Below are 18,267 nucleotides of genomic sequence, written 5' to 3' on the forward strand. Positions count from 1 at the left end.
CAATTTTGTACAGTTGATTATTTTAACCTGGGTAGAGCTATCATCTGGAGAGTGATTGGAATGGATAGGACTGTATTTTGAGAGGTCTAAAGCTCTCAGATAATTCCTGACTGTAATTAACAGCATCTTCAGATTTTGCTGCGTTTGTTCTATAGCCTCAGTGAGATAAAGAAGATATAAAGTCCTTTGTTCTTTTTTCATTTGCCCAGAGTGAACATTAGGTATCATCATTTCAGTTTCTTTTGTGTTATCTCTATCTGTTCCTGACACACTACCAATATTAGAATGTTTTGGGTGCTGTGTGGTAAGTATATTGTCTATATTATAACTATCCCTTTGAAGATAACATCTATTACTATTTTCATTGATAAAGAATTCCAGAGTTGTTTAACCAGTTTCTTCAGAATCCATATCCAATTTATCATCACTGCTGTTCTAACTCCTGTTTTTTTATTCATGTCACTTTCTTGCACTAACTTTGCATTCTGTCTCATACTTCATTTAGCTTTGCAATATGATTACTTGCAGTCTTCCTTCTGTTTATTAAATTGTAAGTGAGGTCCCTAAGGGGGAACACATGGTATACAGTTTGATGTTCTCTTCAGTTCAGTAGCAAGTACAGTGCTTTGGTTATATAGTAGAGTTTTCAGCAAGTGATGGTTAGAATGAAAATTCCAATGCTATTAATAACCATCTCTCTTAAGGCCTGGGGCAGCTGGATATGTATATGCCAGATGTCTAACCACCATTTTATTTCAGTTTATAGTTTAAAATAGTAAGTTAGCAATAATTGAATAGATTACTATCTATGATTTGGATGTAGATGTGTAGGTCTTGTTTACATGCGTATACACATGTGCGTGAATGTATGTGTGTGTGTGTATGTGTGAGGCTTACAAGACTCTAGAGTAAATATTTTAAGATGTTTTGATAAAATTGTGTACATGTCAAGCTGAGTTTTGTGAGTGCCTGTAAACCTTGATTAAGGCCTGTACTCAGGGTCTTTGCTTCTTATAAAGCTTAGCTGTTCAAACAAGATTACATAAAACTTATTTGCCCTTCCTTGGAGGAAGGGCAAATCATCACTACCAGAGCATTTCTAAGTCATTGACTGTAAAGTTATGCTAGTTTTGAGAATATGTATTCTACAACTATCTACCCACAAACTTTATTCATAGCTTCTAAAATTAGCATTATAACAAGTCATTTCTAACCTGCTGTTGCTTTTTTTTTTAATTTAAGAAGAAAATCAAGGAGGAATTACTTGTTTTGTGCAGGCTTTTGGGCAAAATTTCAACAAACTAGTTTTTGACATTTTAGTAAATGTTAAAATATCTCACGGCACTTTAATAGAAATCGAGCCTTTTCTTGTCCCTACTTTTCTGTCCAAAAGTTTGGGGACTTGGCAGGATAGCTTGGGAAAACTCAAAGTCCACTTCTCTCAATAGGCGATTGCTCATCTTAATTTAAAATAAACAATAAAAAAGAGAAGTATTTGAAGAGAAGTATTTAAAGATTTAAAGAGAAGTATTTAATTTTTTCCCACATATAAATAATACACAGTTTCCAAAAGAAGTTGCCAAGACTACTACAGCATCGATTTATTTATTTAGGTAGCTGGTTGGAATTGGTGAAGTGCAGACAAATGACCAATGCCACATATTAAATATTGCTTTGAAACACCTGAGCACACAGGAACTGTGGTGCTTTGTTGAGAAGAGAACAGGCTATTTATTTGATGGTGGCTTGAAAAAGAACCTTTTCTTGCTATGTTAAAATAGTTTCATGTGCTAGCAGATATAAGTGTCCTGATCTTAAAAATGCAGGCTTCAAAGACAATGTGGCCTGTTTCCTGCCCTTTCTTCTTGCTTTGCTCTGGTTGAAATGTATGTTGATCATCTTTGGGGAAGGAAATCTTAGAAAGAATACTTTATTTGAGTTGAGAAAGTTACGGCTGTATTTTTCTTCGGGTGTATTCAACAGCTGTTTGTGTGACTGGCTGACTAATGTATGGATTTGGTGGGGCCAACAGTGGGTGTTACAATCTTTTCCTGTCTTCTGTCTATAGAAGGATTACTCAGACCCACTTAGGTAATGTACTAACCCTTAATTCTTTGCCGCCTTAAGATCAGGGCTCTATGTATGCCCCAGGCCTCTTTATTCTATGTTTTATTAAGTTTCTGCACCACCTACTCCATCCCCTTTGTGTCCTAATAGATAATTGGCTTGCTAATCTGTTATAAATTATTTCAGACTAAAAGGATATGTTGATAATGCTCACTATGTTGCCCATTCCTTTAGAATTTCTCTGAGTGATTGATTAAAAGAAATATGGCTCATTTATTACTCCAGCTATACTATTATTCTCAGAAAAATTGAATATCAGAGGTATAAGTACATGAGTCATACAGCTTTAACATTTCAAAGAATCTTGTTTTACTTCACTAACTGAAATAACTTTTTTTAATTGACACATACTATTTATTTGGACATATTTGTGGGGTACAGTATAAAATCCCTGAAAGAAGATCATAACCTATATAATGTTGAGTGTTGCCTATATCCAAGCAGTATCTCAGAGTCCTTCCCTGGTTTTCATTCATAAATTGAAAGATTAAGATAGGTTGGGAAAAGTAATTTTCTTTTTTTTTTTTAATTGTGAGAATACCGTACAGAGGAGTTACAATTACATGGGCAAGATAACGAGTACATTTCTTATCAAGCATTGTTGCCTCTTCTTTCTTTCCCCTTCCCATCCCTTCCCATACTCACCCCCTTCCCCCCACCCAAACCTCCCCCCCTCAAAGTTGTAAAGTTCACTTTTCGACATAATGACTTGTATATCTAATTGTTGCAATGGGTCCACCTGTATCCTTGGTTAAACGATTTGTTTTTGCCCTTCCCCTCCACAAATTATACCAACATCAAATACAGTGAAAGCATGGGTTATACTGTGGGGGAGGGACATACAAAGCAACATAGAAATCATCTTATAAATATGTTAGAGACAATTGCATGAAAGAAAAAAGAAAAACATTTGAATACTTATCTTGGGGTTCATTCCTCTAACATCACCTTATCTAACCTTTTCTGCTTGACTCAGACATATACTAGTTATTGCAGATAAGGGAAACCATGGGACCTATGTTTCTTTGGGCCTGGCTTACTTCACTTAATATAATTTTTTTCCAAGCCTTTCCATTTCATAACAAATGGAGCAATGCCATTTTTTCTGATGGAGGCATAGAGTTCCATTGTGTATATATACCACATTTTCTTGATCCATTCATCTACTGAGGGGCATCTGGGTTGGTTCCATATCTTAGCTATGGTAAATAATGCGGCAATAAACATAGTTGTGCTGGTAGTTTTAGTGTGGTCTTGTTTGTAAACATTTGGGTAAATGCCCAAAAGTGGGATTGCTGGATCATAGGGGAGCTCTATGTGGAGTCTTTTGAGGAACCTCCATACTGCTTTCCAAAGTGGTTGAACAAGTTTACACTCCCACCAACAATGTAGTAAGGTTCCCTTCTGTCCATATCCCCTCCAGCATCTGTTGTTATTAGAGTTCTTGATTATAGCCATTCTAACTGGGGTGAGGTGGTATCTCAATGTTGTTTTGATTTGCATTTCTTTTATGGCTAGGGAGGTTGAGCATTTCTTCATGTGTCTATTGGCCATCCTTCTTTCCTATTCAGAGAAGTTTCTCTTTAAGTCTTTTGCCCACTTATTTATTGGGCAGTTGTTTCTTTGAAGATTTGTTTTTGGGGGATTTAATTTTTTAAGTTCCAGGTATATTTTAGATATGAGACCCTTGTTTGTTGTATGGCTAGTGAAGATCTTCTCCCAATCCGTGGGCTTTCTATTGATCTTGCTAGCTATGTCCTTTGCTATGCAGAAGCTCTGCAATTTCATGCAATCCCATTTGTCCAACCTTTCTTTGATTTGTTGTGTTTCTGGGTTTCTATTAAGAAAATTTCAGCCTGTGCCAAGGAGACCAAGGATTTCTCCTATTCTATCCTGTAATGTTTTCAGAGTGTCTGCTTTGACTCCGAGGTCTTTGAGCCATTTGGAGTTGATTCTGGTGCAAGGTGATATATAAGGATATAGCTTTAGGGGCTGGGAAGGTGGCTCAGTGGCAGAGCGCTTGCCTTGCATGCCTGAGGCCCTGGGTTCGATTCCTCAGCACCACATAAGCAAAAAGAAAAAAGCCGGAAGTGGCGCAGTGGCTCAAGTGGTAGAGTGCTAGCCTTGAGCTGAAGAGCTGAGGGACAGCGCCCAGGCCCAGAGTTCAGGCCCCACAACCAGACCTCCCCAAAAACAAAACAAAACAAAACAAAGGATCTAGCTTTAGTTTTCTAGAAGTAGTTAACCAATTTTTCCAGCACCATTTACTGAAGAGGCTTTCTTCCATTCTATTTTTTTAGCTCCCTTATCAAAGATTAGATGGCTATAGGTCTTTAGGTTCATTTCTGGGTTTTCAATTCTATTCCATTGGTCCTGAGGTCTGTTCTTGTGTCAGTACCAAGCTGTTTTGATTACTATGGCTTTGTAGTAGAGTTTGAAATTTGGTATTGATATTCCTCAGCACTGTTCTTTCTGTTAAAGATCGTTTTTGCTATTCGGGGTCTTTTATTGTTCCATATGAATTTTTGGATTGCCTCTTCTATTTCCTTGAAGAATGAGGGTGGAATTTTGATAGGTATTGTGTTGAATTTGTAGATAGCCTTGGGAAGTATTGCCATTTTCACGATGTTGATCTTTCCAATCCAGGAGCATGGGAGTTTTTGCTACTTTCTAAGTTCTGTTTTGATTTCCTTTTTCAAGTTTTTAAAGTTTACTAACTGAAATAACTCTTGGATTAAAAAATCAAAACTTACATCATGCTGCTAAAGCATATACAGTGGCAAAGTGATGGCCTCAAGTAAAAAATAATACTGCAAAAAAAAATTAGAGGAAAGAGCTGGGCACTGGTGGCTCATGCCTGTAATCCTAGCTACTTAGGAGGCTGAGATCTGAGGATCATGGCTCAAAGCCTCCCTGTCAGGAGTGAGACTCTAACTCCAATTAATCACCAGAAAACCAGAGTGGCTCTGTGGCTCAAAGGGGTAGAGCACTAGCCCTGAACAAAAAGAGCTCAGGAACAATGAATAGGCCCTGAGTTCAAGCCTCATAATCTACAAAAAATAGTAGAGAAAAGTTACAAGTGAACAACACAAATTAATAAAGAAAAGCAACTTGTGGGTAAGGGTAGGAGGGGGAAACTGGAGGAAACCGAGGGAAGGGTGACATTTTCCAAAAAAAGAAATATCCTAATTACCTGACTTCTGAAATGGTAACCCATCTCTACAACACCTTCATCATAACAAGAAAATTTTATTTTTTAAAGAAAATTATATTTTTTAAAGAAAGCAAAAGAAGCAACTGATATATATGTGTGTGTGTGTATATATACATATATATATATGTATATATATACATATATATGTATATATATATATATATATATAGACATAAATAAGAAAGTCTGGCAACAAAAATAGTATTTGCAATTTGGCCAAAACACTCGCTCTTAAAAAGAAATTACAAACTGAGAAAATATTTAGCTTATCTACTTAGAGGAGAAGGGAGAATTCATTAAAGAGAGAAGTAAAAACCATGACAACTTAATACTTGCAATGCAGCTAAAAACAGAAATGAAGTTGGGAGGGGGAGAGAATACAAAATGACAATACAAATGAATGCAAATACATTGGAGACAAGAAGTGGAAAGCCTAAGTAGATCTATAAACAAGCAAAATAGTTGCAAAAGTTACACCATGATCAGAAAGGAAGACAAAGCCACTAGGGCTATTCAGCAATTCTCAGCACAGTTGCCTCATGCTACTTAAGCTACTACAAAACAATGAACTATAGAACCTGTTCTAATTTCCTTTATGAGGCTAGGGTTATCTTGTCAACAATATCACTTCAGAAAACTAGGCACACTGTTTTGATTCAAAAGTTAGAACTATACAATTTATATAAAACTGGAAGAATGTAGGACAGTGAACTTGGAAGAAAAGCCCTCTGAGCAGGCTTTCGACTCTAAGATATGTCTGATTAGCAGATGTTGAAAGATATTCTTTGGTAACCCAATGCATCAACGGGCTGCACAAATTCAGTGTTGGACCAAGAATTAATGCATCAGAACACTCTGGGCAGGAGGCTTGCATAGATACATAGAGAATTCCTGAGACACATCGGTATCTGACTCTCTCCTCCCAGGGACCCAGCTCTAGTCTTCAAAGCCTTGGATGTTACATCAGTGTAATGGGAATTTGGGTAAAGCAAGCCGCAGTAAAGGAACATTCCAAAGTGAAGACAGAACTGAGACGCTCTTCTGGACTTCTTTTTGTGTGCTACGCAATCTGCCAAGGGAGATGCTTTTTGGCAGCATGCCCTACTGTTCAAGTGGAGCAGACGGCCAAAGGGGTGCAGCTAACGTGGTCTTGAGCTATTCTTTCTTTAATGATACCAAGGATCGCCAAAGAATCCATTGATTATGGGAAGTTTTTATGGAGCAATTGCCTCTCTGTAGTTGTGTTTTTAGGTCACTGAAAGCCTCAAAGCCCTCCAGAAACAAAGTGTTCAGAAAGGAAATGATCTTCTATAAAGCTCATTTCTCTGTTTAGTTACAAAGACTAGATCATGAAGGAGCAAGAACGGCTCTGAGGGATGCCAATAGGAATGCGGATGGTAAAGACTGTAGTCATGAAGCTGCAGAGGGAATGAAATCTCCACTGGGAATCAGAGTAGAAGCCATTCATGTTATCCTGGCCCAAAAACGTTTTGTTGACATTTTATCCATGCCCTGAGACTTTGAATGAGGCTGAGTTGAAAGGAGATGGCCTCATGAATCTGGTAGAAGAAAATTTGAGAAATATAACATTTAGGTTGTGGTATGGTAATTGATAGCTTTTGATCAGTTGTACAGTGAGAATCATGAGCCTAAAGCAGAACAGAACAATTTGAAAGTTTGGCAGTTTGGTAAGACAAGCCTATGTAAAGTTGGACTAGGGAAGACATATTTTCTGAAGATATTAACACCACTAAACAACAACAACAATAAAGATCCAGTGGGAGAAGAGGATGAAAGGAGAGTGAATGAATTCATTCACAAATGAAAGTAGAACAATGGAACATGGAGAGAGGCTGATGAAGGAAGTGAATTTGACCATGACACATTGTCCACAATGACCTCCTCACAATAATAATTTTTTTTTGTTCTGGTCCTGGGGCTTGAATTCAGGGCCTGGACATTGTCCTTGAGCTTTTGTGCTCATGGCTTGCTCTCTACTACCTGAGTCACAGCTCCACTTCCAGTTTTTTTTAGGTGCTTAATTGGAGATGGGCATTTCACAGACTTTCCTACCCAAGCTGGCTTCAAAACCACAATCCTCAGATCTCAGCCTCCTGACTAGCTAGAGTTACAGGTGGGAGCCACCAGCACTTGGCTAATGAAATTTTTATAAAATAACTATTAAGTACTTTGCACTGTGGCAATTGACTAGATCTCACCCATCACAGAATGAAGGGTGTACAGCTTTTAGCTCACTTACAATACTTTGTTTTGACATATTGCAGAAAACACATGGAGACTGAATAACATACTACTTACTAATACATGGGTCACCAGAGAAATAAAAGAGAAAATTAGAAAGTTCTTACAATTCAATTAAAATGAAAACACATGACAACAGAACCTCTGGGATACAGCAAAGCAGTACTGAGAGGAAGGTTCATAGCTCTAAGTGCACACATACAGAAAATAGGAACAGCCCAAGTAAATAACCTTATGATGGAAATGAAACGGCTAGAAAAACAAGAACAAAATCCCAAACTACTAGACAGAGAGTGAAGATTAGGGCAGAAATGAAATAGAGACTGAAAAGCTATGGATAAAATCAATGAAACAAAAAGCTGGTTCTTTAAAAAAATCAATAAAATTGACACCACTAGCTAGACTGATGAAGGAAAGATGAAGAGAGATTCAAATAACCAAAATTAGAGATGCCAAAGAAAACATTACAACAGACACTGAAAAAAATTCAAATGATTATAAAGGACTATTTTTCAAAACCTATACTCAAATAACATGGAAGACCTAGTAGAAATGGACAAATTTCTGGAGACATACAAACGCTTAAGCTGAACCAAGAAGATATAAGCCAATTAAAGAGGCCCATCACATGTAATGAGAAGTAATCAGAAGTCTTCCAAGGAAAAGCCAAAGTCCTGATGGATTCATGGCTGAATTCTGTAAGACTTGTAAAGTTGAACTAACACCAATACTCCCCAAACTTCTCCATGAAATAGAAACAGAAGAATAAATTCCAAACTTTTTCTTTTTCTTTTTTTTTTTGGGTCCAGTCATGAGGCTTAACCTCTGGGCCTGGGCGCTGTCCCTCAGCTCTTCAGCTCAGGGCTAGCGCTCTACCACTTGACAGCGCCACTTCCGGCTTTTTTTCTTTTTGCTTATATGGTGCTAAGGAATCGAACCCAGGGCCTCAGGCTTGCAAGGCAAGCGCTCTACCACTGAGCCACCTTCCCAGCCCTCCAAACTTTTTCTATGAAGCCAATATCACACTTGTCCCAGAACCAGGTAAGAATCCAAAAGAGAATGATGGATTTCTCAGATGAACACAGATGCAAAGTTCTTCAACAAAATACTAGCCAATAGAATCCAGAAACTAATAAAAAATCATACATTATGATCAAGTAGGCTTCATCCCACAGATGCAAGGCTGGTTTAACATGTCAATAAATAAAATATGTCAACAGAACCGAAGACAAGAACCACATGAAAGGATCTGACAAATTTTATGGTGGTTCAGCTGCAGTGATCTCTTTTGAATGAACAATGGGAAAAAATGGTACCCAGCTATTAGTTCAGGAAAACAAATCATCTCTAGAGGAAAAAAAAGTTTTTAAAATTTAATCTAAGCTAGGTGCTGGTGGCTCATGCCTGTAATCTTAGCTACTCAAGAGGCTAAGATCTGAGGACCTTAGATTGGTTCAAAGCCAGCCTGGGGAGGAAAATCTGTGAGACTCTTATCTCCAATTAACCACCAAAATGTCCTAAATTCAAGCCCCACGACCAACAAAACAAAACAAAATGAATCTAAGACTATATAAGAAGCTTTAAACTTAGCATGCTCCCCAACCTTCTTTTTTTGAGATTTGTTTATAAGTTTATAGACACATTCAAAGTCACCAGTACTCACCATCCAGATCAAATACTCTTTTTCTGTAGTTTTCCTACCAAATTCCCCCTATACTAGGATTGCTTGTGAAATACATAATGCTGTTAAAATTTAACTTCAGAAAAACACTAATGTCTTTAGATATTATCTCTCCAATATTGCATAGAACATACTTAAATGAAGTACAATGATATAATGAAATGACAGTGAAAAATTATCTGAAATTAAAATTTAAGTAGAATATCATATTTTATGTGTTAAATCTCGTTATTCTCTACGTTCTATCTACATGTTGGTAAGTTGCTTCAGATCTTTTGTCTAATAGTATTGGGGAATAAATGAGTGAATAAGTAGATGGATATATAAATGAAGATACATGCTGGGTAGGAAAATCCTTTTGACATATCATCTTAATCTTTAAGGAAAGGATTCAAAATTTCTCTTCTACAAAGACCTGAAATAGCTTTCTTGTTTGTAGACTGGCCTTTTACGATTATTTCAAACATTGTTCCTTTCTGTTTTTTCTGCTTCCATTCTTTTCTCTCATTCATTCTCTTTCCTTTTTCTTTTTCCTCTCTTTTCCTTGTCTTCTTTTCTATTTTTTAAAATTTAATTTTAATTTATTAATTTTCTGTTGGGTCTATGGGGCCTGGGTCCTTTCCCCGAGCTCTTTTGCTCTACCACTTTGAGCTAAAGTGCCACTTCCAGTTTTTGAGTGCTTTATTGGAGATAAAGAATTTCATGGACTTTCTTGCTGGAATTGGCTTTGAACCAGGACTCTCAGATCTCAGCCTCCTGAGTAGCTAGGATTACAGGTGTGAGCCACTGATGCCTGACTTTTTATTTTTGTGGATCTTTATTGTTTACATTCTAATGAAAAAGAAAAAGTTTGGAAGGGTATTGGGTTCACACATATTAGGGGAAAAAGAACTATGAGAAAAGATTGAAAGGTTAAAGTTTATTTGCTTGATAAAAGAAAAACTGATTAATGGATTTACTATGAACACAAAGTGTTTTTTCAGACTCTCTTAAACACTTTCTTTTTTTGAACTTTGTAGACAGTATAAGACAACAGTAGGATTGAAGTTTATGTGATTAAATATTGAAGAAGTACATGACTAGAAAGGACATAGTGATTGGTTATATTGTTTATTACGGATATATTAGATCTACTTGGGAAATTCACTATACAATTTATGTCCTTATAGAAGAGCTACATAGTACAATCTGAGCTTCTCTCTCAAACATTACAAAAAAAAAACTGCCACAGACTATTCTCAAAAGTCAGTTTTCCATCATTTTGTATTTTAGATAATTTTTTGTATTATTTATTTTTTAGATAATTATTTTTAGATCATTATTATTATTTAGGTAATTGTGGAATTATATAATAATCTAGGGAATAAATTCCTTCCTGACAATGAAAATCCACGTTGGATTATTTGCCTGTCCCAGAAGATGATGCATACTTATTTAGAGTCTTCTCAAACATGGTCCTGTGCTCTGTATTTCCAGGTAGTTGCTACATCCCATGTAAAAGACAGAAAATACAATGAAGATTTTCCAGTGCAAGATGCGATACTGGCTGATTCCAGCTTTTGTGGCAATTGCTTATTTCTGCACCATCGTCCAGGGTCAAGGTAATTGAAATCTTTAAAAAAACCCAGTAGAGTCTGGGGAGTCTAGCTGTCTGGATACTATCATCATTTTTATTTATCTATCATAACAAAGTTTCATTGGTACAAATACATGTTTAGGCAGGAAGTATGTTAGATTTTACCTATTTTTCTGATTGTTTTTACTATAGAAATACACAAGTTTGGCAAGGGTTATAATATCACCAGTAATACCATAGTATTTGTGGCAGATGCTTAAACAGCTTTCTGAAAAGTTTTTGAAAGCACAATCAGTGAAAGTCAGCTTTGCATGTTACCAAGACAATCCTCTTAATGAAGAACTTCAGCATCCACGTCGACAAAGTATTTCTACCATGTCATAGCTAGTTAAATTTCTCCATTTCTTAAAATGTAGCAAATAAAGATAGTTAAGGATCAACACAGGCAGAGATTGTTGATGTAATGTTTATATGTTTATAATAATTTTATTTTGTTCTAAACTTAGCTTGTGAAATCAGCTCTTTGTATTACTGATATCTGTACATAATTCTCTATCTGTTTTTTAAGTTGGTAGTTGACTGCAGACATCTATGAGCCAAATCCAGCCCATTACTTGTTATTATAAATAAAGTTTTATTGGAACACAGCCACACATATTTGCTTAGCCATAGCCATGTTACCCATGGTTGCTTTTATGCTATAATGGCGGGGTAGAATGGTTGTGACAGATATCTATTTCTTAGCCCTTTACACAAAAATGGTGCTAACCCTGAAAGTATACATATATATGAAAAGTGACATTATCAGAGGCATGGGAATAACCCAGAGACTGAAGTATGGTGATAAAATACTCACCAACAAAACAAGAAGAACACATGCGATAAAGTGGTTTTAGAAATGTTAACTTGTAGGGTTCAGAATTGAGGGTCACAGAAAAGTCCAAATACATGAACACCACACTGCCTCCTTACAATGAGCACTGTTTTATGAGAAATTGAATGGAGTAATAATTAAAAAGAACATTTTCCTGGCTTTTTTTTCCCTAGTAAGTAGCGAATGCAGTATTATAATTAAAGAAAAGTTCAGTAATCAATCATGAAAAGATAGGTGGGAATGTCCTGAGATGCAGCCTGTAGGGATTAATGACTATTTTCTATAGAACATGTCAGTGGAATAAAACTACTGTGCTGTTTTCCTTCTTTTCTACCCTGGATTATGTGTTGAGTTGGGGACGTGTGACTGATTAACAGGAGCCAGGCAGGCTCCCTGTGGTAGGAGGTAGCCATGTTTCTTGGATGAAAACCAGGGTACTATTACATAAGAAAGGTGGCTTATACCTGTAATCCTAGCTACTCTGGAGGCTAAGATCTGGTGATCACGGTTCAAAGCCAACCCCGGGCAGGAAAAGTCTGTGAGACTTCAATAAGCCACTCAGAAAACTGGAAGTGGCTCTGTAGCTCAAGTGGTAGAGCGCTAGCCTTCAGCTGAAGAGCTGAGGGACAGCGCCCAGGCCCAGAGTTCAAGTCCCACAACTGACAAAAGAAAAAAAAAGACAAGTGTTTTCAGAAATGCCAGCCATTGGTGGCTCACATTTGTTAATCCTAGCTATTTAGGAGGCTGAGATCTGAGGTTTGTGCAGCCAGTTGAGGTAGAAGAGGCTGTGAGACTCCTATGTACAATTAGCCAGCAAAAAAGCCTTAAGTGAGCCTTGAACCAAAAAGCTAAGGGACCAGGCCCAGGCCTTGAGTTCAAGCCCCAGTACTGCCCCTCCACATATTATTTTCAGAAACAAATGTGAATATTTCATTAGAAATAAATCTGTACATAGATTGTTGGTTGTCAGAACAATAGGCTTTAAACAGATCTGAGAAGTGGGGGAGGAAAAGAAGGAAGGAAACAATGGAAAATGATCCACTTCATTTGTAGACTGTGAAGTAGGATTTCCTAGATGCTTGATATTGAGACTTCAGTGGTATGACATTAAAAACATTTTCTCTTGCCCATGGGAATAATTACAATGCGATTCTTTGGCTTTCAAGGAAAATGAGCCATTTCAAAGCACAATACAACAGAGCAAGTCTAGAAAACATTCTATACTTTGACTAACAAGTCTAAGCTTGTATCTTCCCCTTCCTTCCCCGGTGGGGTGGGGTTCACAGGCTTACAGGTGTCCTCTTGGGCAGGTACCCTGCTAAGGAAGTCTGACTTTTCCCTGCTAAGATGAGTTTGTTGGCTTCCTCTGGGTTCTGGGTGTATGTCAGTAATGAAACATTACCCTATTTTTTCTTTTCTTTTTTTTTTTTAACAATTTTTTTTTAAAGAATTGCAATTTTAACTGGCACAGATTGACTTTTAAGTCCAGTTCGTGGAAGCATTTATAATTATTACTGGAAGTTGAGCACAGTGTAGATGGACTAGAGAATTTTTTTTGTTCTGCCAAAAAGAAAAAAATAAATCATGGGTCTGGTATTAAATATACACAAATTTTTGTTCCATGAGATAAGACTAATTATTTCTCCATGACATTCTACAGGGTTTCTGTCAATTTTGCTGCCCTGGCTTTGGCTTAAGGCCCAGTGCCTTCCACAATTGTGTGTCTTTCAAAAATTCCTCAACTAGCATTCTTCCTTCCCAATGTATTTTTTCAGCAAAGCCAAAAACTTAAAAGAAGTAGGAACTTTGTAAACAAGATTTTCTTTCAATGATAGTGGAAATACTTACAACTTACATAGACATTAGACATGATCTATTGGGAAAAGGTCAAATGGTAGTACTTTGGTATTATCTTTGTGGTCCTGGGAATTAACCCAGAGTCTTACACACGCTAGACAGGTACTGTTCCAATTTGAACCATCCCTCTAGTCCATTTTGCCTTAGTTCCCCTCCTCCCCACCCATACCCAGATAGGTAGGGTCTCATGCTTTTGTCCTGGACCAGCCTTAGACCGAGATCCTCCTATCTTTATCTCCTGAGTATCTGGGTGTCAAGATGTGGCTCACCTCAGCTAGCTTGGGTTTTGAGATAGGATCTGGCTATTTGTGAATAACTGTGCTCATCTGAATGGATATCTCTGCCTCCCAATACACTCTCTACTTATGTGGGAAAGTACAGCTTGAGAGTACTTGTTTCTTTTTAAAACTTATTTATTTACTGTTTTGTTTGTTAATTTATTCATTTATTTATTGGTGGTAGTGAGGGAAGAGATTGTATCCATCAGTGTTTACTTATTTCAGATGACTAGATAGTTTGTGTACTAGTGAGTTCTCGCTTCATCTAGCTCAGTGAAGGGTGGCTTCTCCCTCCACAGAAGCAGGGTGCCCATTTCGTGGAGTCACAGATGGGTCTTGAGCAGCAAGGTCACATATTTAACTACTGCCATGAGGATTTCAATGAGTTTCTTTCTTTTTGTTTTCTTCTCACTTTTTGCACCAGTGCTGGGGCTTGAACTAAGGCCGAGGAGCTGTCCGTATGCTTTTTTCCCCTCAAGGCTGGCACTCTAGCACTTGAGCCACACCTCCTCCACTTCTGGTTTTTGTTTTTGTTTTTGTTTGTTTTTGCTAGTCAATTGGAGACAAGAGTCTCATGGACTTTACTACCTGGAATTGGCTTCAAATCGTGATCCTTAGATCTCAGCCTTCTGAGCAGCTAGATTTATAGGTGTGAGCCACCTGTGCCCAGCTATATAAGTGGTTTTCTTTTCTTTTCTTTTCTTTTTTTCTTTTTTTTTTGTGTTGGTCATGGGGCTTGAACACTGGGCCTGAGTGCTGTCCCTCAGCAATTCAGCTCAAGGCAAGCGCTCTACCACTTGAGCTACAGCGCCACTTCAGGTTTTCTGGTGGTTTATTGGAGATAGGAGTCTCACGGTCTTTCCTGCCTGGGCTAGCTTTGAACCAAGATTCTCAGATCTCAGCCTCCTGAGTAGCTAGGATTACAGGCGTGAGCCACCAGCACCCCGCTCTTTTTTTTTTTTTTTTAACTCAGCCATTGGATGAAATGAGAAGGAAGGAGAACAAATATTTAGCAAGCACCAAATTTAAAGCATCATATCCACTATTCTATTAAAATGAGGGTCTATCCTTCTCAAAAAGCTTTTTTTTAAAATAAAGAAACCATGGATTTGGAATAAATAATCACTTGCTAATGGTGAATTAGTAATGAGTGAGAAAACTGGAAACCAAATTCCCAAGCCTCATCTTATGCCACATCCTTTCTAAATTTTGTGTGTTTATTTTTGGTTGAGGCAGAGTCTGGCTAAATGTAATTCAGACTGGTATTGAATTTTCTATGTAGCCCAGGTGGATCTAAATAAAACTGCAGTCTTCCTGCTTCAACCTCTCCAGTGCTGAGATTAAAGGCATGAACCACCATGCCTAATTCCATTTAGCTCTTTAGGAGAATGTTTATTTCCTTTCCCTATACATCTAAACCAAGAAAGAAAATCTGGGTATAGATAGGTAACCAGTGCTAAATTCTCTTTTATTCATTAGCTTTTCATTTTTGATGTTACTTTAGATATACTACAGAATAAAAACATTCATAGTATAGCATTTCATTGAAAATTCTGGAACATTTATAGAAAGTACCAGGTCTGATTGAAAGTTTGAATGACTTACACAAAATGTCAACAGATCTATTTGTACATTTTTGTGAACTGTCAAAAAAGATCAAATATTAATTCATATACATGATATATGTATATATCTGACAGATATAGCTCAGTTACTCTTGAAACTTTACAAAACAACATTATCTTTTTTTTTTTTGTCGGTCATGGGGCTTGAACTCTGGGCCAGGGTGCTGTCCCTCAGCTCTTCAGCTCAAGGCTAGCTCTCTACCACTGGAGCCACAGTGCCACTTCTGGTTTTCTGAGTGGTATATTGGAGATAAGAGTCTCATGGACTTTCCTGCTGGGCTGGCTTTGAACCACAATCCTCAGATCTCAACTTCCTGAGTAGCTAGGATTCTAGGCGTGAGCCACCAGCACCTGCTACAACATTATCTTTAGTTTGATCCAGAATGTTTTTATAATCATTCAATTTGTTAAAAAAGTCAACATCTTATTAGCATGTATCTATAATTACCTTCTCAAATTGCATGTCAGCAAAAATATTGATCAGCATAGTGAAAAACCCAAAGATGTTCATAAAGTAGTCCCCATAGAGTAGATTAGAAACACACCCATGTTCCAAGTAGGAAGAAAATGACCTTCAAAACATAGTAAAAACATTTTCAAAGGCTGGCTTCAATGAGTAAGCCACACTAGAGTATTTAGTTCTGACACTAAGCTGAGATTTGTCAGGACAGACTGTTGGACAAATGGGTGTCCACTGAGTGAAAAACAAATGTGCCTATGTGTATCTTATTTCTCAAACTGATCAATTCATTAATGGGGTGTAGAAAGAATGTATTTTGAAGCTGATGAGCCTTTTCAACTTAACCAATGAAGTTTTAAAAAGTTTCCGTGTTTAAACTGACCTTGTTTTTCCTTTCCAGTGGCTCCGCCCACAAGGTTAAGATATAACATGCTATCTCACGACAGTATACAGATTTCATGGAAGGCTCCTAGAGGGAAATTTGGTGGATATAAACTCCTTGTGACACCAACTTCAGGTAAAAAAATCAACTGTGTTTTCTAGAGCATTAGCAGCTTTTTATACATAAGTAATTAAAAATCTATGGATGCTTTAGGATCATTCCAAAATTTTCTGTTTCATTTGATATTTTGAGCTTGACATTTTACCTACCAATCCAAGAAGTATCATTCATCAAGGAGTGACTCCTGTGTTCACTGTGATAATTCTCTTTAGGCCAACATTTCAGATGATCAAAGAGTCATACTATGTTTCAATATGGAATAAAGACTTTGGCTTAGTGGTAGTGTCCTTGTGTAGCATACATGAGGCCCTGGGTTTAATTCCTCAGTGCCACATAAATGAAAAAAATAATAAAACGATATTAAAAATATAATAATACAGCTGGACACTGATGGTTTATTCCCATAGTACTAGCTACTCAGTGGGCTGGTGATTGTGGTCCAAAGCCAGCTAGAGGGCAGGAAAGTCCATGAGACTCTTATCCCCAATTAACTACAACAAAAAAAAGAAGAAGGAACCAGAAATGGAGCTGTGGCTCAAGTGGTAGAGTGCTAGCCTTGAACACAAGAAACTCAAGCGTTGAGTTCAAGTCCCAGGGCCAGCACACACATAAAAATACATGTGGGTGTCAAATAGTTATGACTACTTGAATAAATTATACTGAAAAATTATATTATAGCTAATAAACTTGATAGAAGGTGATTAAGTCATTTTATAACTATAAAGTCTAAGTAGACATTGATATAAATGATAAACTAAATCATGGTCATGAATATAAAATTGATATACAGAAAATTTTAATTAAAATTCAATTGAGCCAGGTACTGGTGGCTCATGTCAGTAATCCTAGTTACTCAAGAAGCTGAGATTGTAGGACTGTGGCTCAAAACCAACCTACACAGAAAAGTCTAAGAGATTCCATCGCCACAATACTTAGTAATAAACTGGACTGGAGATGTGGCTCAATTCCTAGTTCCATTTTCATGTGAAAATTATATATTATATATTATATATTATTCCTCATTCTTCCTCTCTTCCTTTATCTACTCTTCTTCCTTTGAGTTAGTATTCATTTTACTAAACTATAAGTTAGTTGTTCAAAAGAATTATACCATTCGAATTCTCTGAAAATATCATACTGTAGTTAGTATGTTTGTGTATATATGCATATGATCCCTATGCAAGGTTTTCTAAAAATCTTTTTTTAAGTGTGAAGTACATATTAAGAAGATTTCCTTGGTCTACTTTATGATAGCTGAAATGAAGAAAGTAAAGTTAAATCAGAAGTTTTGCATGACAGATCAGTATTTAACCAACAACATTTTCCAGAAGGAATTAAATATCAATTTAATTCGATGGTGAGGGAAGATTTTTTTTTAAATGAATCAAGCTAGCTGTTAAGTGGTTCCTGAGTGAGTGGTGGTCAGATTTAAGATAACAGAATTGCCCACGTCCCAAGGATGCTTTGAATGATTTTAGGGATTTAGAGGAAAAAAGCCTTAGCATGGCTAGCTAATTACATTCAGCCACTTCCTGTCTCCCTTTACCTTATCATTATTATGTTTTTCTTTTGGCTGTACTGGTTCTGGGGCTTGAAGTCAAGGACCCAGGGGTCCTGATGTGAGTGAGCTTTTTTTTTGCTCAAGGCTAGCTCTCTACCATTGGAGCTACAGCTCCACTTCTGCTTTTTGGTGATTAATTGGAGATGAGAATCTCATGGACTTTCTGCCTGGGATTACAGACATGAGCCATCAGCCCTTGGCTTCATGCTTCACTTTCAAGTGTAATTGCTTTTCATGAAGCATGCTTCTG

At 37.1% G+C, this 18,267-nt stretch overlaps 1 protein-coding gene across 3 annotated transcripts in view; it reads left to right on the forward strand.

Moving 5' to 3' along the window:
- Positions 1-18,267, forward strand: part of Col14a1 (collagen type XIV alpha 1 chain) — a 197,498-nt gene that overhangs the window by 8,549 nt on the left and 170,682 nt on the right. For all 3 annotated transcript variants that reach the window (XM_069991329.1, XM_069991330.1, XM_069991331.1), the window contains exons 2-3: positions 10,761-10,885; positions 16,355-16,471. In XM_069991329.1, coding sequence (XP_069847430.1) covers positions 10,798-10,885; positions 16,355-16,471 — 205 coding nt within the window. In that variant the 5' untranslated portion in view covers positions 10,761-10,797. The remainder of the gene's footprint in view (positions 1-10,760; positions 10,886-16,354; positions 16,472-18,267) is intronic.

Source organism: Dipodomys merriami, unplaced genomic scaffold, assembly GCF_024711535.1.
Source record: "Dipodomys merriami isolate MVZ:Mamm:240054 unplaced genomic scaffold, mDipMer1.0.p SCAF_4, whole genome shotgun sequence".
Lineage (NCBI taxonomy): Eukaryota > Metazoa > Chordata > Mammalia > Rodentia > Heteromyidae > Dipodomys > Dipodomys merriami.